The sequence below is a fragment of the Geospiza fortis genome, unplaced genomic scaffold (assembly GCF_000277835.1).
Source record: "Geospiza fortis unplaced genomic scaffold, GeoFor_1.0 scaffold55, whole genome shotgun sequence".
NCBI lineage: Eukaryota > Metazoa > Chordata > Aves > Passeriformes > Thraupidae > Geospiza > Geospiza fortis.
The window spans coordinates 939,894-956,123 of NW_005054308.1; the positions used below are offsets into that span (position 1 = coordinate 939,894).

At 36.5% G+C, this 16,230-nt stretch overlaps 1 protein-coding gene across 1 annotated transcript in view; it reads right to left on the bottom strand.

The window, feature by feature from the left end:
- Positions 1-10,037: 10,037 nt before the first annotated feature.
- GABRA1 (gamma-aminobutyric acid type A receptor alpha1 subunit) overlaps positions 10,038-16,230 on the bottom strand; it is a 37,003-nt gene continuing 30,810 nt past the window's right edge. Inside the window, exons 8-9 of the mRNA XM_031055287.1 lie at positions 16,204-16,230; positions 10,038-12,849 (exon numbers count right to left, since the gene is read on the bottom strand). The exon at positions 16,204-16,230 is cut by the window's right edge and continues 188 nt beyond it. Of these exons, the coding sequence (XP_030911147.1) occupies positions 12,541-12,849; positions 16,204-16,230 (336 nt within the window). The 3' untranslated portion in view covers positions 10,038-12,540. The remainder of the gene's footprint in view (positions 12,850-16,203) is intronic.

The window sequence follows — 16,230 nt, forward strand, 5'->3', positions numbered from 1 at the left end:
TGGAAGCTCATTCCCTCTTATTTTTTTCTGCTCTAGCTTCTTTGAATCTTCCTTGTATTGCACATAGGGCTTTTTTACTTCTTAATGCTTTCCAGCTGAATCTCTGAAATCCATCATCTGTGCACTTTTTTCTTCCTGTTTCTTCTTGTCTTTTGTACAGAATGCATTTTTTATACTATTCAGTATAAAATACATCACAGACTGCAGATACAAGAATGTTTTATATAGCAGAATATACCTAACATTTATAATATATTTTATTAACTCATGAAAGTTGAGCAGGATTTTATTGGTCTGCCAGCTATTTCATGGGAATCATTTGATAACACAATAATAGTAATGCCACATTATTAACCTTGCATTTTAGTGATCATATATAAACCCACATTTTTTTCATAGCATCTTATATTGCCTATTAACTTAGAAATAAAATACCAACATCATTTCATCAAAATCTTTTTTAGAGCAAAAATATATTGCTCAAAAGAGAGTATATATGTATCTTTTAAAGAAAAAAACCTTATGGAGCACAGGCTGTAAAATTTTATATTTGAGTATTTACCAGGCTATTTTTTATACTGATAGCTCAGTCTTGCACAGATTGTAGTCTAAACACAGTTTAGACTACAGCAATTGTACATTGCTGTTCCTACTTCAGGTTTCTCAAAAGGTGTGTTCCTGATTCAGTAAGACTGGACTACACAAAGGTTGATGTTGTACCTGCTCATCAAGTATCATCTAATCCATGTAAATTCCAGTATTTGTTTAACACTCACTAGGGTCAAGGTCGTTTCTCCATTTTTTGAGTCCAAATAAATTTATCACATGGAGGAAAATCATTTAAAAAAAGGGGGAAAAGATCCAGTTTGGTGATTCAGCATCTTACAGAGAGTAACAATAAACTTTTGCTCCAGAAGTTAATTTTTTATCACATACAAAGGCTAGTTCAGGATAAGTGTCTCAGAATGGACTGGAATGCAGCAACTACTTAGTTATTCTTTTCTATGTCTTACTGTCTCCTTTGACTAGATTGGAGATGACTAAATGGGGATTTGTTTTGGTATTTAGGCCATATACAGTTGTTACAAGTCACAGCTCTGGGGCACTGCTGTCCCAGGACTACTGCTCTCTAATTCTGACATAGGTTGCCTGCAGCCACAAAATCTTTCCACAAGCTTGTTGTGTTTCTTAATCCCACAGTCCCTTGTGGTATGAAAGAGTCTGTCATCTCACTTTGTTCCTGACTCTCTTCCCTATATCTTGCCCTGACAACTCTCGGCAAAAGCAAGAATGAAACAAAGGCAAGCAATTGAAGGTTTAGCAGAATTGAGGGAATTGGCAAGGAACTTCTAGCTCAAGTGTTCCATTAATACCACTGAGAACAGAATTTCCATGATTCATTATTTTACCAAGTTCTGTCAAGAGTAAAATTCAATACACTTCAGCCTACATGGGCCAAGACCTCAAACTGGTTTAGGCACCCACATTTCAGTGGTTAACTGTGGTTGAGTTAGATCACATGCTCATTTATCAGATTTGGCCACCCTAACTTTCCTAGGTCATGAGAATTCTGTCTAGGTACACACAGCTTGAAAAACAACTTTGTAGGAAGCTTCAAAACTGTAAAGCAAATTATGGCCACACAATAAGAAATTGTGGAGAAAGGAGGGGGAAAAGGTGGCAAATGAGTGAAGAGTTCTGCCTCTGTGTCTATGCTGAAATATCCACTTAGAATCAGACTTCCAGGTTATGTGAGTCAATGCTGTTCACATGTTTGAGTAGCTCACCATTTATCTCCATGGGAAATCAGAACAAAATTTTGGGGGTTATTGAGGTGGACATCACTCATGAGTAGCTTGATCTGGCTCATTTAAAACTGTGGTTATGTTGTGCATATGGCTTTAAGTAAAAAAGAAAGCTTGGAGTATCAAACCCCAAACTTTCCATTGGTTTCCATATTTAGAATGAACTATGGTTCCATGGTTTGTTCATCCTCCTCAGGAAATTATGCAGTGTGGTATTCTGTGCATGAATTCTGCTGTGTTGCTGGTGTCTAGACATCAAAGTTGAAGTGCAAATTAACACTGAAGCTATGGCAGATGGAAAAATCACTTGAACTTGGGGAGAAAATTCATATTTATGTGTATAAATTAAAAATAATTTAATAGCATTTTAATAATTTGATTAGAGGTTTAGAACTGTTTCATTAGGTTTGAGAGTTCATCCTCATCATACCACAATTTAAGCTCTAAATACACATATTTAAGACATAGTTATTTTTCCTCAATGACTTTGTGCCCTTGGCAGAATCCCAGAGCTGATGCAAATTTCTCTAAGGGTCAGCAGGTTTTGCGCTCTTTCTGTTATGTTAGCCTTAGAAATACTTTTAAAGTATTTCATAGTGATAAGCTCTCTGCCATCCTCCCCTCCACCCCCCCGCAAGCAAACAATAATTAGGAGCAATGAAAAAAGAAGAATCTGATTTTTTTTTTCTAACTTGCCCTAGACTGTGTTTCATATTTATTGAACAGCAGTCTCACAGTGTCCTCCTTGGAAGATTCAAGAGCCATAAGGCAACTGGTTGTATTTAATAATCTTCTGCATCAGTAGTTTTGCCTTTTGGGCTCCAGAATTGATTTTCCTCATCTTGGCATATTTTTACAGCTCTGCCCCTTGACCTCTGTTGCTCTGCACTGGGCAGCAGTGACACGAGTGGCAAAGGAAATGTAAGTCAGGCTGGTGATTTCTGGAACATCAGAAATGACAACTGTAGAGCAGAACGGATGGGTAGAGTGAGTTAAGACTGTTCTTTTGAAATATATTACAGCTGGGAATCACTCGCCACAGAGAGACCATTCAAACTTAGGAAACTTTCTTCTTTATGAGGAAATTCACTGCAAGAAAGAGAACGTGTCTGCCCTGCAACCACAAAACCCAAAGGTGTTGTCAAGACGTTTTAGGCTTCTGCTAAGAATTCCATAAACTGTGTGAGAACCATCTATCTCAAAAATCTTTGTCTTTGGTTTTTCACTAGAAACAGGCTGGGGTGAAAAAGTTCTCCACAAAACGTATTTCTGTTTAATTTGGAATTCTCTTTTAAAACTGACTTAGCCACAATGTGCTTGTAGGCTATTGTAGAATTTTGAGTATTAATAGCACATTCCAGTGCTGAGACTTCCAATGTACATGAGCATTACCATTACTGTGGTGAGGTTTTCAGCATTCCCTGCCTTTTTCTAATTACCTGCCTCTTAGCTCTTTGTACAGCATTCACTGCTGAGAAGTCCCAGTTGCACACCACAGATCCTAGCTGCTGCTAGAGCTAACAGCAGTAACACCAGCTGATACCTGACATTTTTTCTCAGCAGAATATAAAGGTCATTGTAGAAGCTTGGGAGAGCAAAGTGAATAGATCCTTGCATGATTTTTCAGATCTGCTGAACTGCAAAAAATTCTCCCTCTTAAACATAATTCATTTAAAAAGGGAAACATGAGCATCTATAAGCAGCTCAGCATTATTATTACCATTTCACATTACTGAAAAACACTTGGTAATTTGAGTCCTTGGACAGTTAAACCTTAGCTAAACCTTTGGGTTATAGCACCAAAAATATGGTATTGTGACCATGGTGAATATTTTTCTCTTGACTGTGGTCATGAACAGTTTCCTAAATCTCAGACATCCTGAGTCACCAGTTATTGCAGCTAACAGGTCGTGGCCTGGTCTGTCTGGTTTTTGCCTGTAGAAGTCTGAGTTTCTTGAACAGAAAACTGTTGGCATACATCCAATGTTAGTGGTTTCTTGGCCTTTCTGAAACACTTTGGTTTAACTGTAGAAATAATCAAATTAATACAATTAATACATTTAAATAAGAATTATTCAGAGATAAGGAATGGTGTTTCCTGTGAGAGCCATTTGTCCCTCTTTGGAGCATGGAGTGCCCAAGGATACTTTGTGTCCTTTTGTGTTCTTTTCAACCTTATTGTTCAGTGGTGCACCTCAGAGACGGCCCCACACTGTCACAGACATGTTTTATCAAAAATCCTTTCGTTAGGATTTTTTCTCCTGAGAAGCTGAGAGGCCTCAGGAACAAAATGTAAACAATGGTTATCTGCTGCTGTGGAATGCAACAGGTGCATCTGTGATTGGTCTCATGTGGTTGTTTCTAATTAATGGCCAATCACAGTCCAGCTATTTCGGACTCACCTGTCAGTCACAAGATTTTATTATCATTCCTTTCCTTTCCTCGCTAGCCTTCTGATGAAATCCTTTCTTCTATTCTTTTAGTATAGTTTTAATATATCATTTACTTTTAATATAATATATACCATAAAATAATAAATCAAGCCTTCTGAAACATGGAGTCAACATTCTTGCCTCTTCCCTCATCCTGGGACCCCTGTGAACACCACCACACCACCCCAAGGCTGAGGCTTTTCCCCAGAACCTGCTCTGTGTCAGGTCACTCCTGCAGGGAGACTCTTTGGGTCAGGGGCTGCCAGGCAGAGCAGGGGCCAGGGGAACATTGTCCAGGTGGCTTGGGCACACAGGCACTGGCTCCCGCTGAAAACCAGGAGGCATGGGTCAGCAGCTCTGACATCACCTCCTCCTCCTCCCTTCATAGAGATGCACATTTGCTGCTTGCCAGCCTCCTTCAGCCTATGTTGAGCTGCTTCAAGTCTGACTTTACACCTTCCTTACTTTGTTATTCCCTCTGGGTGGTATAGGTGAAGTTTCTGTGTGTTGTTTCCTTCTGTGTGCACTGTAAGAACAGGGTGTCCATTCTAGCTGTGCAAAGCACACCCTGTAATGGGTCAAGTAGCAGAGCTCAGATCTCAGACAAGTTTTTTTTTGTTCCTATGTAGAAACTCATAGTAGTAGAAACAAGTTCTATTTTCCATCTGAGATTGTAATGTGATTCCTTGCAATTCTGTTTGTTCTGTGCTGGTTTCTGCTCAAGATCCTTCACTGCGCTGACCTTGATGTAAGCTTGTTTTCCTTTATTCCTGAACACCATCCAGCCACAGTTATGGTGTGAAAAGAAATCGATTATTATTTGCTTTGCACTGACTGTGCTTTCAGATATTATCAGCTCTTTTATCTTTTAAATTTACATTTCCAGCTATTAAATGCTAGATATAATAAAACAAAATAATAGCTAATAATCTGTGTCGCTTGCTTGCAATACAGAGATATAATAGCTTGTCTGACATTTTTTAGAGCCAATATTTACCTTTATCACTGGTAAGTGCCTCCTGAGACTCATTATTCATGTAATTCCCATTAAGAGGCAGTAGTAAAACAGCCTGTTGTCTTACAGCTCTTGTTGTTAAGTACATTATGTTTAGTAATAAATACGTCAGCTTTTGTTACATCAGAGAATTATTATTATTTCTTATCTCTAGACATTTATAAATAAATGAATCATGTTTATTTATAAACTTCTTTCCATTTATTTCTTGCAGTAGCCAGATAAAACTGCTTTTCTCTAGGTTATTTTTCTTGAAGCTTACTTATTTCTTTTGAACCTAAGGCTTTAACAAAATTAATATTCTCGCTTTTTGTATCTTTTACTTTTGAGTCAACCAAGGATGGTATTCAGGAAAATAAAAGTTGTATTAAAAGATAAATTCTGTCAGTTTAGAATAATGTGGTAAAAATATCTCACAGAATTGACTTGGGTATCTAATTGTTATTCCTACTGCCACTACTAAGGCCTGATGTAAGAACATGACAAGTAACTTGTGGCTTAGATTTGTCTGATCAAGGGTTCCACGCAGATCTATGAAAACCCTCAATATAAATTTCAAGCTCTGTTATATAATTAAGGAAATGTTTTGCAGCAATGTGAATATAACCTAGAATTCTTTGCCTCTTTCAAAATCTTGAGACCCACGTTTCCATGGCTTGCCACCTAAGTGTTTATGGCATTGTCCATGTAGCTGCAAGACGAAGATTTTTAGCTGCATGCTCTGGTAGAATTCAGGCTCAGAAAATTTTGTTAGTAGAATTTGCTGCACAATCTGATGCTATTTTTTGGGTTATAATTGCTTTTTAGCCTCACCAGTATGCTTTTAAAAGTCATTCTGTACATGGATAGAAATAATGAGGTTTTCAAAAGCATCAGGCACCTGTTTAATTCTGTTCATATCCACTTGAAAGCATTTTTGTTGTTTTATTAACTCATTTGCTAGGAGCAGACCAGGGGACTGAATGATGGATGGTTAGTTATCAACTAAAGCTATGATAAGGACTTTCTGCTTTACCAGTTCTTTGTATTGTCCATAATGACCTTTCTCTTCTGTCTCAGTAGTCTTAAAATTATTCTTCCCTATACTGCTTGGGAGTCGCAAGCCAAAAATCTGTCTGTTCAAAAACTAGTAAATGGATGCAGAACTTTTGGCCCTGCAAACTTTGTTGGAAAAGAAAGCCTGGGTTAGCATCAGAGATGCACATAAGCATTGATGTTCAGTGATCAGAACACAGCTCCAATACACAGCTCCAATTTTTAGAAAGCTGTTAGTGAAGTCATGGCTGGCATCCTCTGAACTGGAAAATACTTACCTTTTCTGCAAATCTGCCTATCTTTTGAGGGATAGATTACATGGATGTAAAAGTTCTTGCAGGTGTGAACATTCTGGCTTTGCATCCATTATTGTATCAGTACATTCATTACTCACATAGTTCACACTGTTCCTTAACTGTGGAAAGGGAACATTGCTCCAGTAACTTCACTGAAGTTTTCTTTGCCTTCCACAGAGATGAGAGGTTGGTCAGGAACAAGCTGATAAAAGCCTTAATAGCCTAAAGCCCCATTTTACTTGGTCTAAATTAGCAGAGCTCCTACAAATCAGGGCTGGTGAGGCAAGGTAGGGATGAATTTCCATCAGTGGAAACCAAACCCTACTAAGCCCACATTTTTGCACTAATCTGTGTATTGTTTTGTCATGTCCAGGAGGTGTAGCTGAGCATTACGTGTAGCTACAAAAATACTTTACGTGGTCATGTTAAAGCTAATGTTTGTTCTAAGATTTCTATTTCCTGTGAAATACATCACTACCTTGAAGAATGGTGTCCCTCACCTTTTCATGCCTGCCACAGCTGCTCAGGCAGGAGAAAGATTAAACCAGAAGTTGAGGTTTGTGGGGTTTTGTACAAAAAAAATCAAAGCAAAACACTGTCTGAAATGCCTCCTGAATTATTAAAATTAACAATTTCATCAAGAAAAAGAGACTAACTCTTATTTATGTTTAATTGAGAAATAGTAGATTTCTTTCTTAAATTTATGTGCCTACAGTAGGTCCTAATAATCAGTAGTGGCTTTTACTATGACCTCCATTGTCTTTTTCTCTGATTCAAAAGGTGTATTCATTTGAAAGATTCCTGACTGAAGTCCATTTCACAGTTTTTATAAAGTATTTCATAAAAAGATAATTTAATTTAGGAAAAAGATCTTTCTATTGTATTTTCACAATGTTTAATATTTGGTTTTAGATAACCATAAAAGATTTTCTTCCCTTCAATTTTTTTTCTGGATGTTTTCATATCCTTGCAGTAAATTAGTTACGTTAATAAATATTACTACAATGGAGAGCCATCTTAGGAGCTCACCAACCACCACTTTGAAGTGTGGTTCTGCTGCTGTGGGCAGTAATGGAACAGGATCTCCAAGTATGAGAGATCTCTAAGTAACTTTCATTAATTTTATGGCAGCTGAATTATTTTTTCCTATGAGGCATTGCAGGGATCTGGTGCTAATCAGATGTTAAACATAAAATCAAGAGTGTAGCAAAGATAGTGTGCTGGGGAGCCAACAGCAAATCCCTGCTAAACAAATGGAACATCTTGGGGCTGGTTTAGATCCTTAGGCTTGTACCACTTGAGGCTGATCAAATACTGCATTATAAGGACACTTGAAAAGAAATTCATTGTGTCTGTTTGCATTCAAATGTCCTTGGCTGAAGAAGGAGCTCAGCAAACACATCTTTGCTCCCTTGACAGCACACTGAGAAAACTGTGCCCTGTGTTGGCTGATCTGCAGGTTTCTGAGGGGAAGTCTTTGGGTGAGATGCCCATAACAGCTGTGCTGCAAGTGCAAAAGCCACTCAGAGCATCTTCAAGTGCCCTAAAGCAGTTTAATCAAATAAATTTATCAGCGTCTGTGAAGTCATCCTGCCAGTTTGGATGGGGCTATGGCCAGAGAGAATGAGCCCACAGAAACTCATTGTTTCAAGGCTTTTACCTCTCTTGTTGTGTTTGACGTAGTTTGTAATCAGATGGAACATGACAGCAACAGCTTGACAAGCTGATAATACACTTCACTTGCAAAATTCATGTGCTAGGACTGTAAACACATTTTTATTTAAGCTATGTCATCTTTATGCATAGCACAAGGATTTTTTCTTCTTTTCTGCTGTAGAAAGTCAGAGGAGATCTGGCATTTTTATATTTTAAAGTATGACTGATATTTTTACAGCCCATAAGAAAAAGTTTGACTTTGCCCAGTCAAACTAATTTATTTGGACAGTCATTCAGATACAAAGCAGAGGCTGAAAGAAGTTATCTTATTACTTGCTCCTTGAAGCATGTGTGCCCCATTTTCCAGACATTAGGGTGTTTCATAAGCTGTTATTATTTATCATATTGATGAAAAATAGAAGGAGATAGAAAGAAAATCAGTTTTTTCAGGTCTTAGAGCCCAAGAGAAAGAATTTAATTAGAAAAGTCATGGGTGGTGTAAAAAAGGTTCTTGTTCACTAAGAAAGTCCTGCAGTAGCTTCTAGGGCTGATTCAAGGAAAAATGAAGGAGCCTCTGTTGATGTAACATCAGAACAAACACAGAACTCCCATGTCAGGGTGCCATGCTGGACTGACTGGTGGCTGTGAATCTGTCACCTGATGAGGCTGTTCTTCCACACTGTGAAACTGAATAGTGTTATAATTGTTTTTTTTTCCTCTGAGTCAAATCTTGTTGCCTCTAGACATTTTGACTCATTTTTACTTGAGTAAAATTCTGCCTAAAAATGTCTGAGCAGTGACAAAGATGTGAGAATCCCCATGTATGCTCTGCATCTGGCATGTGAACATAGGAGGTGGGTGTTCAAACACTTTCCTTACCATCCTCTTCCAGAAAAGCCCGTGTGGGTTTTCATAGGGATTCATCTCCGTGGAGTCACTTGTAGAAGGCAAGGAGCAGGGATTCAGACTGCATTATCCTCATTCAAAAATGAGGAAAGCATAATAAATTAATAGAACCTGAGTCCTTCCAGTCTTTCCTCCCATTTTAAAGAAGCCTTCTCTAGGACTCATGCTTGAGAACATTATGAATATTGTTATGTAAAATATACACTTCTGTCAGCCTTTGGGACCCTCTAAAGCTGCATGTCTCTACATGAAGACCACAAGCCTTGCTTTCCAGGATCATTTCCAAGCGAGTTTGGGGGCTGAATGCACTGGAATGACTTTTCCTCTCTCCTTTTTTCTATTTGGGAAAGAAAGAGGAGTTGAAAACTAAAATTTCCAAGATATACATTTGCTTGTTTGAAAGTTATTCCTACAATTATTTTAGTAAGTAAAATATTATTTTTATACAGCCTGAGGTTCTTTTCTAACAGTCTTTCTTAGATCTGTGTGTTTATTTAACCAGTTAAATATCTAGCTTAAATAGTCATACTTTTACTCTCAGTATCTGGTTTATCTGCCATTTTATCTGGGAGAAAAATGCATTTTATTTTGTTCCTACCTTGTATGAGTCAATGTTGTGGTACAAAACCTTAACAATTGTTCATCTGATGCAATTAATTGCCTTACTGGATATACATGGTACAGAGTGAGCTATCTTTTCTGAATGTCAAATCAGATTTGGGAAACATTCCTGTTATATTTGTCCCTGGAAAACACTGGACAGAAAATCACATCTATTCAAACCGCATTCATTACCAAATCCAAGGAAACGAAGGCTTTGAATGAATAGCAGCTAATCAGGCAATGTGTCATAAAAGGCAGTAACTAAAGAAAACCAAAGTAAAACATTCACTTGCATTATTGAACATTTTTAGCTTTATTATTATAATAGAATTACAGTCTGACATAAAATAAAGAGCTTTTGCTAAACTCTGTAAAGCAATACATGCTTCTGCCATAAACAACCTCTATTAGATTTAGGTTTTATTGCCACATCACTGCACTGAGGTGCAATAAACATTCAATGTCATCTTTTTAAAATTATCTCAGGAGTAAACAGAAACTGTCCTCTATAAGAGTGTATCATTATTTTCAAGGAAGACTTACTATTATTACATGGTTTAGCAAAGCATTGTAAAAAAGCTACATAGAGAATACCTTGTCTTTGATAAACTGTGCAGTCAAGTTTATACAGTATAATACTATTGGCATAGACTAACTAAGAGGTGATATAATGCAATCATTGCATAGCAAAAAGCAGACTAGGTAAGTAATATTCACATCTAATGTGCAAAATGCAGACCAAAAGGTAGCTATGAATTGCTAGAAAGATAAAATGCCCTAAATGAACACACTAGTTTAACGCCAAAAATAACAAGATAAACAAGTACACAGAAGTTAAAGAGCCATAGTTTATTTTTTTCTATACATATATCTACACATGATACCAGAGATGAAACATCCCCTTTTAAATAAGATCCAATCAGATAACTTATCAAGTTCAGACAGGACTAAATGTTAGACAATGAAGAATTATTTAAAAAAAATAAATCTCTAAATAAAACATTAAATATTTCCTTTTGTAGATAGAGAATGTCAACTTTTTGATTTATTAAGAGTTTAGAAATCACTGCCTATTAAACTTGACTCTCAGTAGCTGTTTCTCTAGAGGCTCATGTAACACTGCTTCAAAATCCATCCAATAGCATAAATTACATTTTTTAATTGATTCTTGCAAATATCCACCATTCTTTCAGTCTCTTTGAAAAAACTTTATCTGAAAGTTTATTTCTAAGAGTTAGCAGTAATGATACTGACTAGAATTTTTTTAAAGGGAGCACAATACCTGCAAAATGGACATCTTGTATTTAAAGCCCTTACATATTGTTCCTACAAATATATTGCTACAGTAAAAATGAAATGTAGTAAGTTTACTCAATAAAATCTATTTTCCTGTACATTCTTTTATGTATGACTTCTTTGTATTTAATGCTACATATATTACATCGCTTATTGTAACAGTTATGTTTCAGCAAATATAGCAGTAATATACAGATGAACTTCTGTCTTAACAAATATTTCACCTTTTTTACCTACCAAATATAATCCCATACTTTAGTGTTTATGCATGACCTGAGCAGACCAGTCATTAATCTAATAGTATACACTGGATGACATTGTCAAATTGCAAGCTGCTGTACACTTAACCACTTTACAAATGGAATAAATTCCAAGCATTTTCTGCTTATTTATTTTTGTAAGCTTTCCAGTACCACTGATTTTTTTTTCCTTTAATTCAGGCTCTAAATATGTTTTACTGAGCATTTAACAACATATTAAGAGCTAAGAGGTGAATCCTACACAATGTTTTAAGAACACAACTTTAAAAAAGTAAAAAAATGTACAATCTCATGCTGCATATTTACAGATATTATTTAAATACTATATTTTATCTTTCTGCTATTCATAAATCTCAGTCTAAAGCTTCTTTTAATGTATCATTTTATAAAAGAATACATTCAACATATCTAGAGCTTGCAAAAATTTTGTTGTTTGTTTTTTTTTAACTCTCTAAAACATAGTGATGAGTAAAAGCTATCTTTAAAGCATCCAGGAATTGTTTGGATTACACAGGTGATAGTAGAAATTTGGGATCTGCACTTGGTTGTGCAACTGGTTTTAAATCTAGTCTAGTGACAACTTAATGCTTGGAATGAGCTTGCAGTAAGAGAGCAGATTAAAGCATTTGTTACCATTAGATCTTATGTGCTATACAGTGACAAACTGTACCTAGAGTGAGGAGATTTCCTTTCTCATTAAAGACTATTTAATATTATAATTCAGGTAGTTTGGAACATAGAGGAGAAAAGGGATTAGGAAAATAACGTATCTTATGGGATTCAGCAAATGGAAAGCTTTACATCCTTGAAAAGATTATAAACAGTGGCAGAATAAATGATACAGTCTAAGATGTGCATCAGGAATGTCATAAAGAGTATTTCCCCCATCCCTACAATCTTCTGAATAAAAATATCTTTTTCATATACATATACACTATCTTTTGGGGATATTCAGTACTAAGCTTGCTACAAATGGTTTCTTTTTTTTCCACCCTCCCATTACCCTACAACTCTTTTCCATTTCCAAAATCACTTTTCCAAAGTATATGGTTTATAACATTCTCTCCCACACACACATTTTTTTAAATATACAGTTATATTTTACCTTTTGCTAACTAAAGAAACCTTTATTTTCTTTAAGACAGAGGCAATGAAGCAAATGGGAATTACTGTATGTGAAAAAGGGAAGCAATTCCCAGAGCAAAAGACAAAACAGAACTATATGAATTAATGAGGTTATTGATGTGGAGTTTGAACCTTTAGCTGGGGCTCCCTGTTTAAATAGGTGGCCCAGTAGACTAAATTAAAGATTCCAAAAAGCAGAGGGAAGGCTATTCTCGATAGCCGATCAATTTTACTGACGCTGTTAAAAGTTTTCTTGGGCTCTGCAGGTTTTGTTTCTGGCTTCACTTCTTTGGGCTCAATTGTTGCACTTTTAGCAATGGTTGCCAGCCCAGGGTCCCTTGCAATATTAGGGGTGTAGCTCGTAGCTGCAGCAGTGTATGTGTTGTTTTTCTTGATGAGAGGATCCTTCACCTTCTTTGGCTGAAGAAAGAAGAAAATATTTCATTCTCATTACCTTCTCAACAGATGAAATTATGAAAAAGCACTGTAACATTTTGCAATTATTCCAATTCATAGCACAAAGTGTAGTAAGCTGTAAGAGAGAAGTTAGTTCTGGGTATATAACTCATGCAGAATATTTAGGTGACAATAAATACAAAATCATCCATTTGTATTACTTGTATTAGGTAAACCAAATTAGGTGATAGATAAAAATGAGACCTGATAGCTAGATTCACTGGCAAAATCACCTTTAATCATAATAGCAGTGACAAAGCACTCACAGTTCAATATTCTCACAATCTGTTTCCCTTGATCAGGATAAAACTTACAAGATGCCAAATTCTTAATGTAGCCTTCCAACATTAAGGCAAATATTGTGATATGAAGAGTTTTAACATAATTTATACACAAAAATACACACTAAATTATCATGTAACCATGCACTAAAGGAGTGGTTTACTCAATAAAATGAAAAGCTGTCAGTATTCTGCTCACTAATGGTTTACACCAGAGGCACATGAATTATGGATTAGGAACTTAATGTTCTTCTTTGAATCTTAAAATTGGATCATAATGGCTGAAATGACATTCCATATGCAAAGACTTTAATGTCTGTATGACTTTTTCATCCACCTACTTATATTGCGAAAGCAAGAATACATTGAATATCTTTTAGGGGAGGAAGACTTATTGAGCTTATTTAAACTTATCTTATCCCTAGGTCCTTATATTTTCTTGTATTCTATTTTTGTGATCTACTTGTAGGAAAAAAATTAAATTTTGACACCTGAGCATACCAGTTAGAATTCAACTGTCCAGTTTCTGGCAGACCAAACCTATTCTTCAGCCACTGCCCAAGGATAATCACAGGAGAGAGATGTAGGGATCATTAAGAAGGTGTCAGGATTCCTCTAATCATGAGGAAAAAAACCTCAACAACAAAACCTATAGCAAAAACCAATTCCAACAGCTTAGCAAAATCTTCAGGCAGTATTTGCCACAAAAAGAAAAGGCAAATATTATCCACTTTATCGTCTTGGGATGGGGGGAAGATATGGTTGAAGAGAAAATATCAGTGGAATTTGATCTGTTATGTCATTTCACAAGACAGCAAACACAATTCTGTTTTCAAGAAGCAGCTGTCCCAGGGAGGCAATACTTTTATGTGGTCACAGTACCTTTAATGACAGATCAACTATAGGTTAATGGCTACTTTGACCCCCTAATAATGGAGTTTTGATCAAAAAATTCTTGAACAAGAGATGAACATTTCGGGGAGTGGACAGACTCCTGCTGCACACATGGGAACAGGGAATGAAGCTGCAGAAGCCTGAGGGCAAGTGAGGCAGGGCTTGTGGAGGAACAGCTTTGGAGCCCCATGCTGGAAGGAAATGTAGGCTCAAATGTTAAAATTATGCTGCTTAGTAAGGAAAGGGGTTCACCTAATGACTCTGATGTAGATGCTCTTTAATTCATGGCAATAAAATCCTTAGCTTCAGGCCAAGAAAAAGCTTCAAATCTTCAGAACAAACAGGTTAAAAAAATATTCTGACAAAAAAGGCATGTCAGGTTTTGTTTGGTTTTGTTGTTTATTTTGTTTTTTGTTGTTTTGTTTTTGGTTTGGCTTTTTTGTTTGTTTTGGGATTTGTTGAGTTTTTTGTTTGTTTTTGGCTGTCCATTTTTTCCCCTCCCAGGTAGGGAGGCTGCTAACATGGTTGCTGAGTGTAAAGGCAGTCCTGTTTGCTGCTCATTCAGATACTCTCGTGAGCAGCAATAAATCCAGCAGACAAAGAACAGCCTCACTGAAGTCTCAGAGGAAACCCTTTCAATAGATTTAAATGTCACTAGAAATCTGATCCACAGAAAACCCTGACACCAGCCTGGGTCTTAATATTTCATGTCAAATTCAACTTCATGAACAAGCAATATGACAGCTAATTAGAGCTCTAAATTTGATTAAGCTGTGATGCTCTGATCATCGTGAGCTTGCCTTGCTCTCTTTTCCTCACTGCAGAAAACTCATAGGTACCAGAAAATGACACATAAAGCCCCTTACCTGCTAACAAGCACAAAGCCATAAATCTTCCTATGTTTTAAACTATGTTTGTTGTGGTGGGTATTGTGTAGGGGTTTTTTTTAGAATGTTATTTTCTTGGTAACAAATGAAACAGCTCATTATAGTAACTACATTACAAGGGAGGATAAATTAGCAAGGCAATATTTAATATTTAAGGATACAGTTTTATCAAGGCAGTTTGTTTTTATAACAAATGTCATGAAAACACAAAAAGAATAAAAAAAATATTTTCAGTGAAAGAATCATCAATAACTGAAAACTCAACATTCAGCAGCAGTTGTGCAGCTCATTACTGTAAGTTTGTTTTGATACTTCACTCATTTGTTCTACAATACTACAGCTACAGGGGTTGCCATTGTATAAATGCTCTAATATAATTTGGAGGTTTTTTTCACTGACTTACACAACTAATATACATAAATAATATATATGTATATAATCCTGAATTTAAAACATATCATTGCATACCAGTGAGTTACATCTGCTCCTCCAAATACCTGTTCTGTCGGATCTCTAGTCTGTGAGCGTCCACGATTACCAGCTGGGGAAGTTAACCCAACTGAATGAGCTTGCTCACAGAAGCAGCTGACATGGTAATTCATAGGAAACAGCAAACTTCTGCTTCATCCCCTAAATGTCCTCAACAATTTCTTGATGCACCTGTGGCTTACAGACCAGGTCTGATCCCAGACCTAAAGGAATCAGTGGGAGTTTTCTCTGGTGCACTCATGCAGGTACCGATCAGGATTCCACACTCCCAGCACAGCTCTCAATTCCTCCTTCTAAATAAACACATTTTTCCTATAGCTAAGAAAGGCAAAAAGAACTCTTGTGATGATTTACTTGGTCACGATGATAGAGCAGCACTTCTGAATTTCATGCTGGGGAGCACTATACCTTGTCAAAATCTGCAGCCACAAAAATTTTTTTTTTTATTTACACTGAGGCATCCACACTTTCTCTTGTTCAAACAGCAAAACATAATTGTCTTCCCTTAAAATAATACAGACTGATCTTTTTTTCTGCTCAATACCCCAAGTCAGTAGAACATTTCATTATTAATAGCATTAAGGATCACCCAGTATGTCAGAAGTAGTATTTAGTCTAAGTAATGTCTAAGTAATCATGGCACAGAAATGCCGTGTGTGGACACAGCAGTAAACTCCTTTGGAGCAATAACTGTTGTACATAGTAAGAATTTTTAACTTGCTAAACCCTTCCCATAGAGTGACCAGGTGTGGCAGAGTGTGTGTGACCTTTTGGGGCAGCTGTGGGGAGGGGTT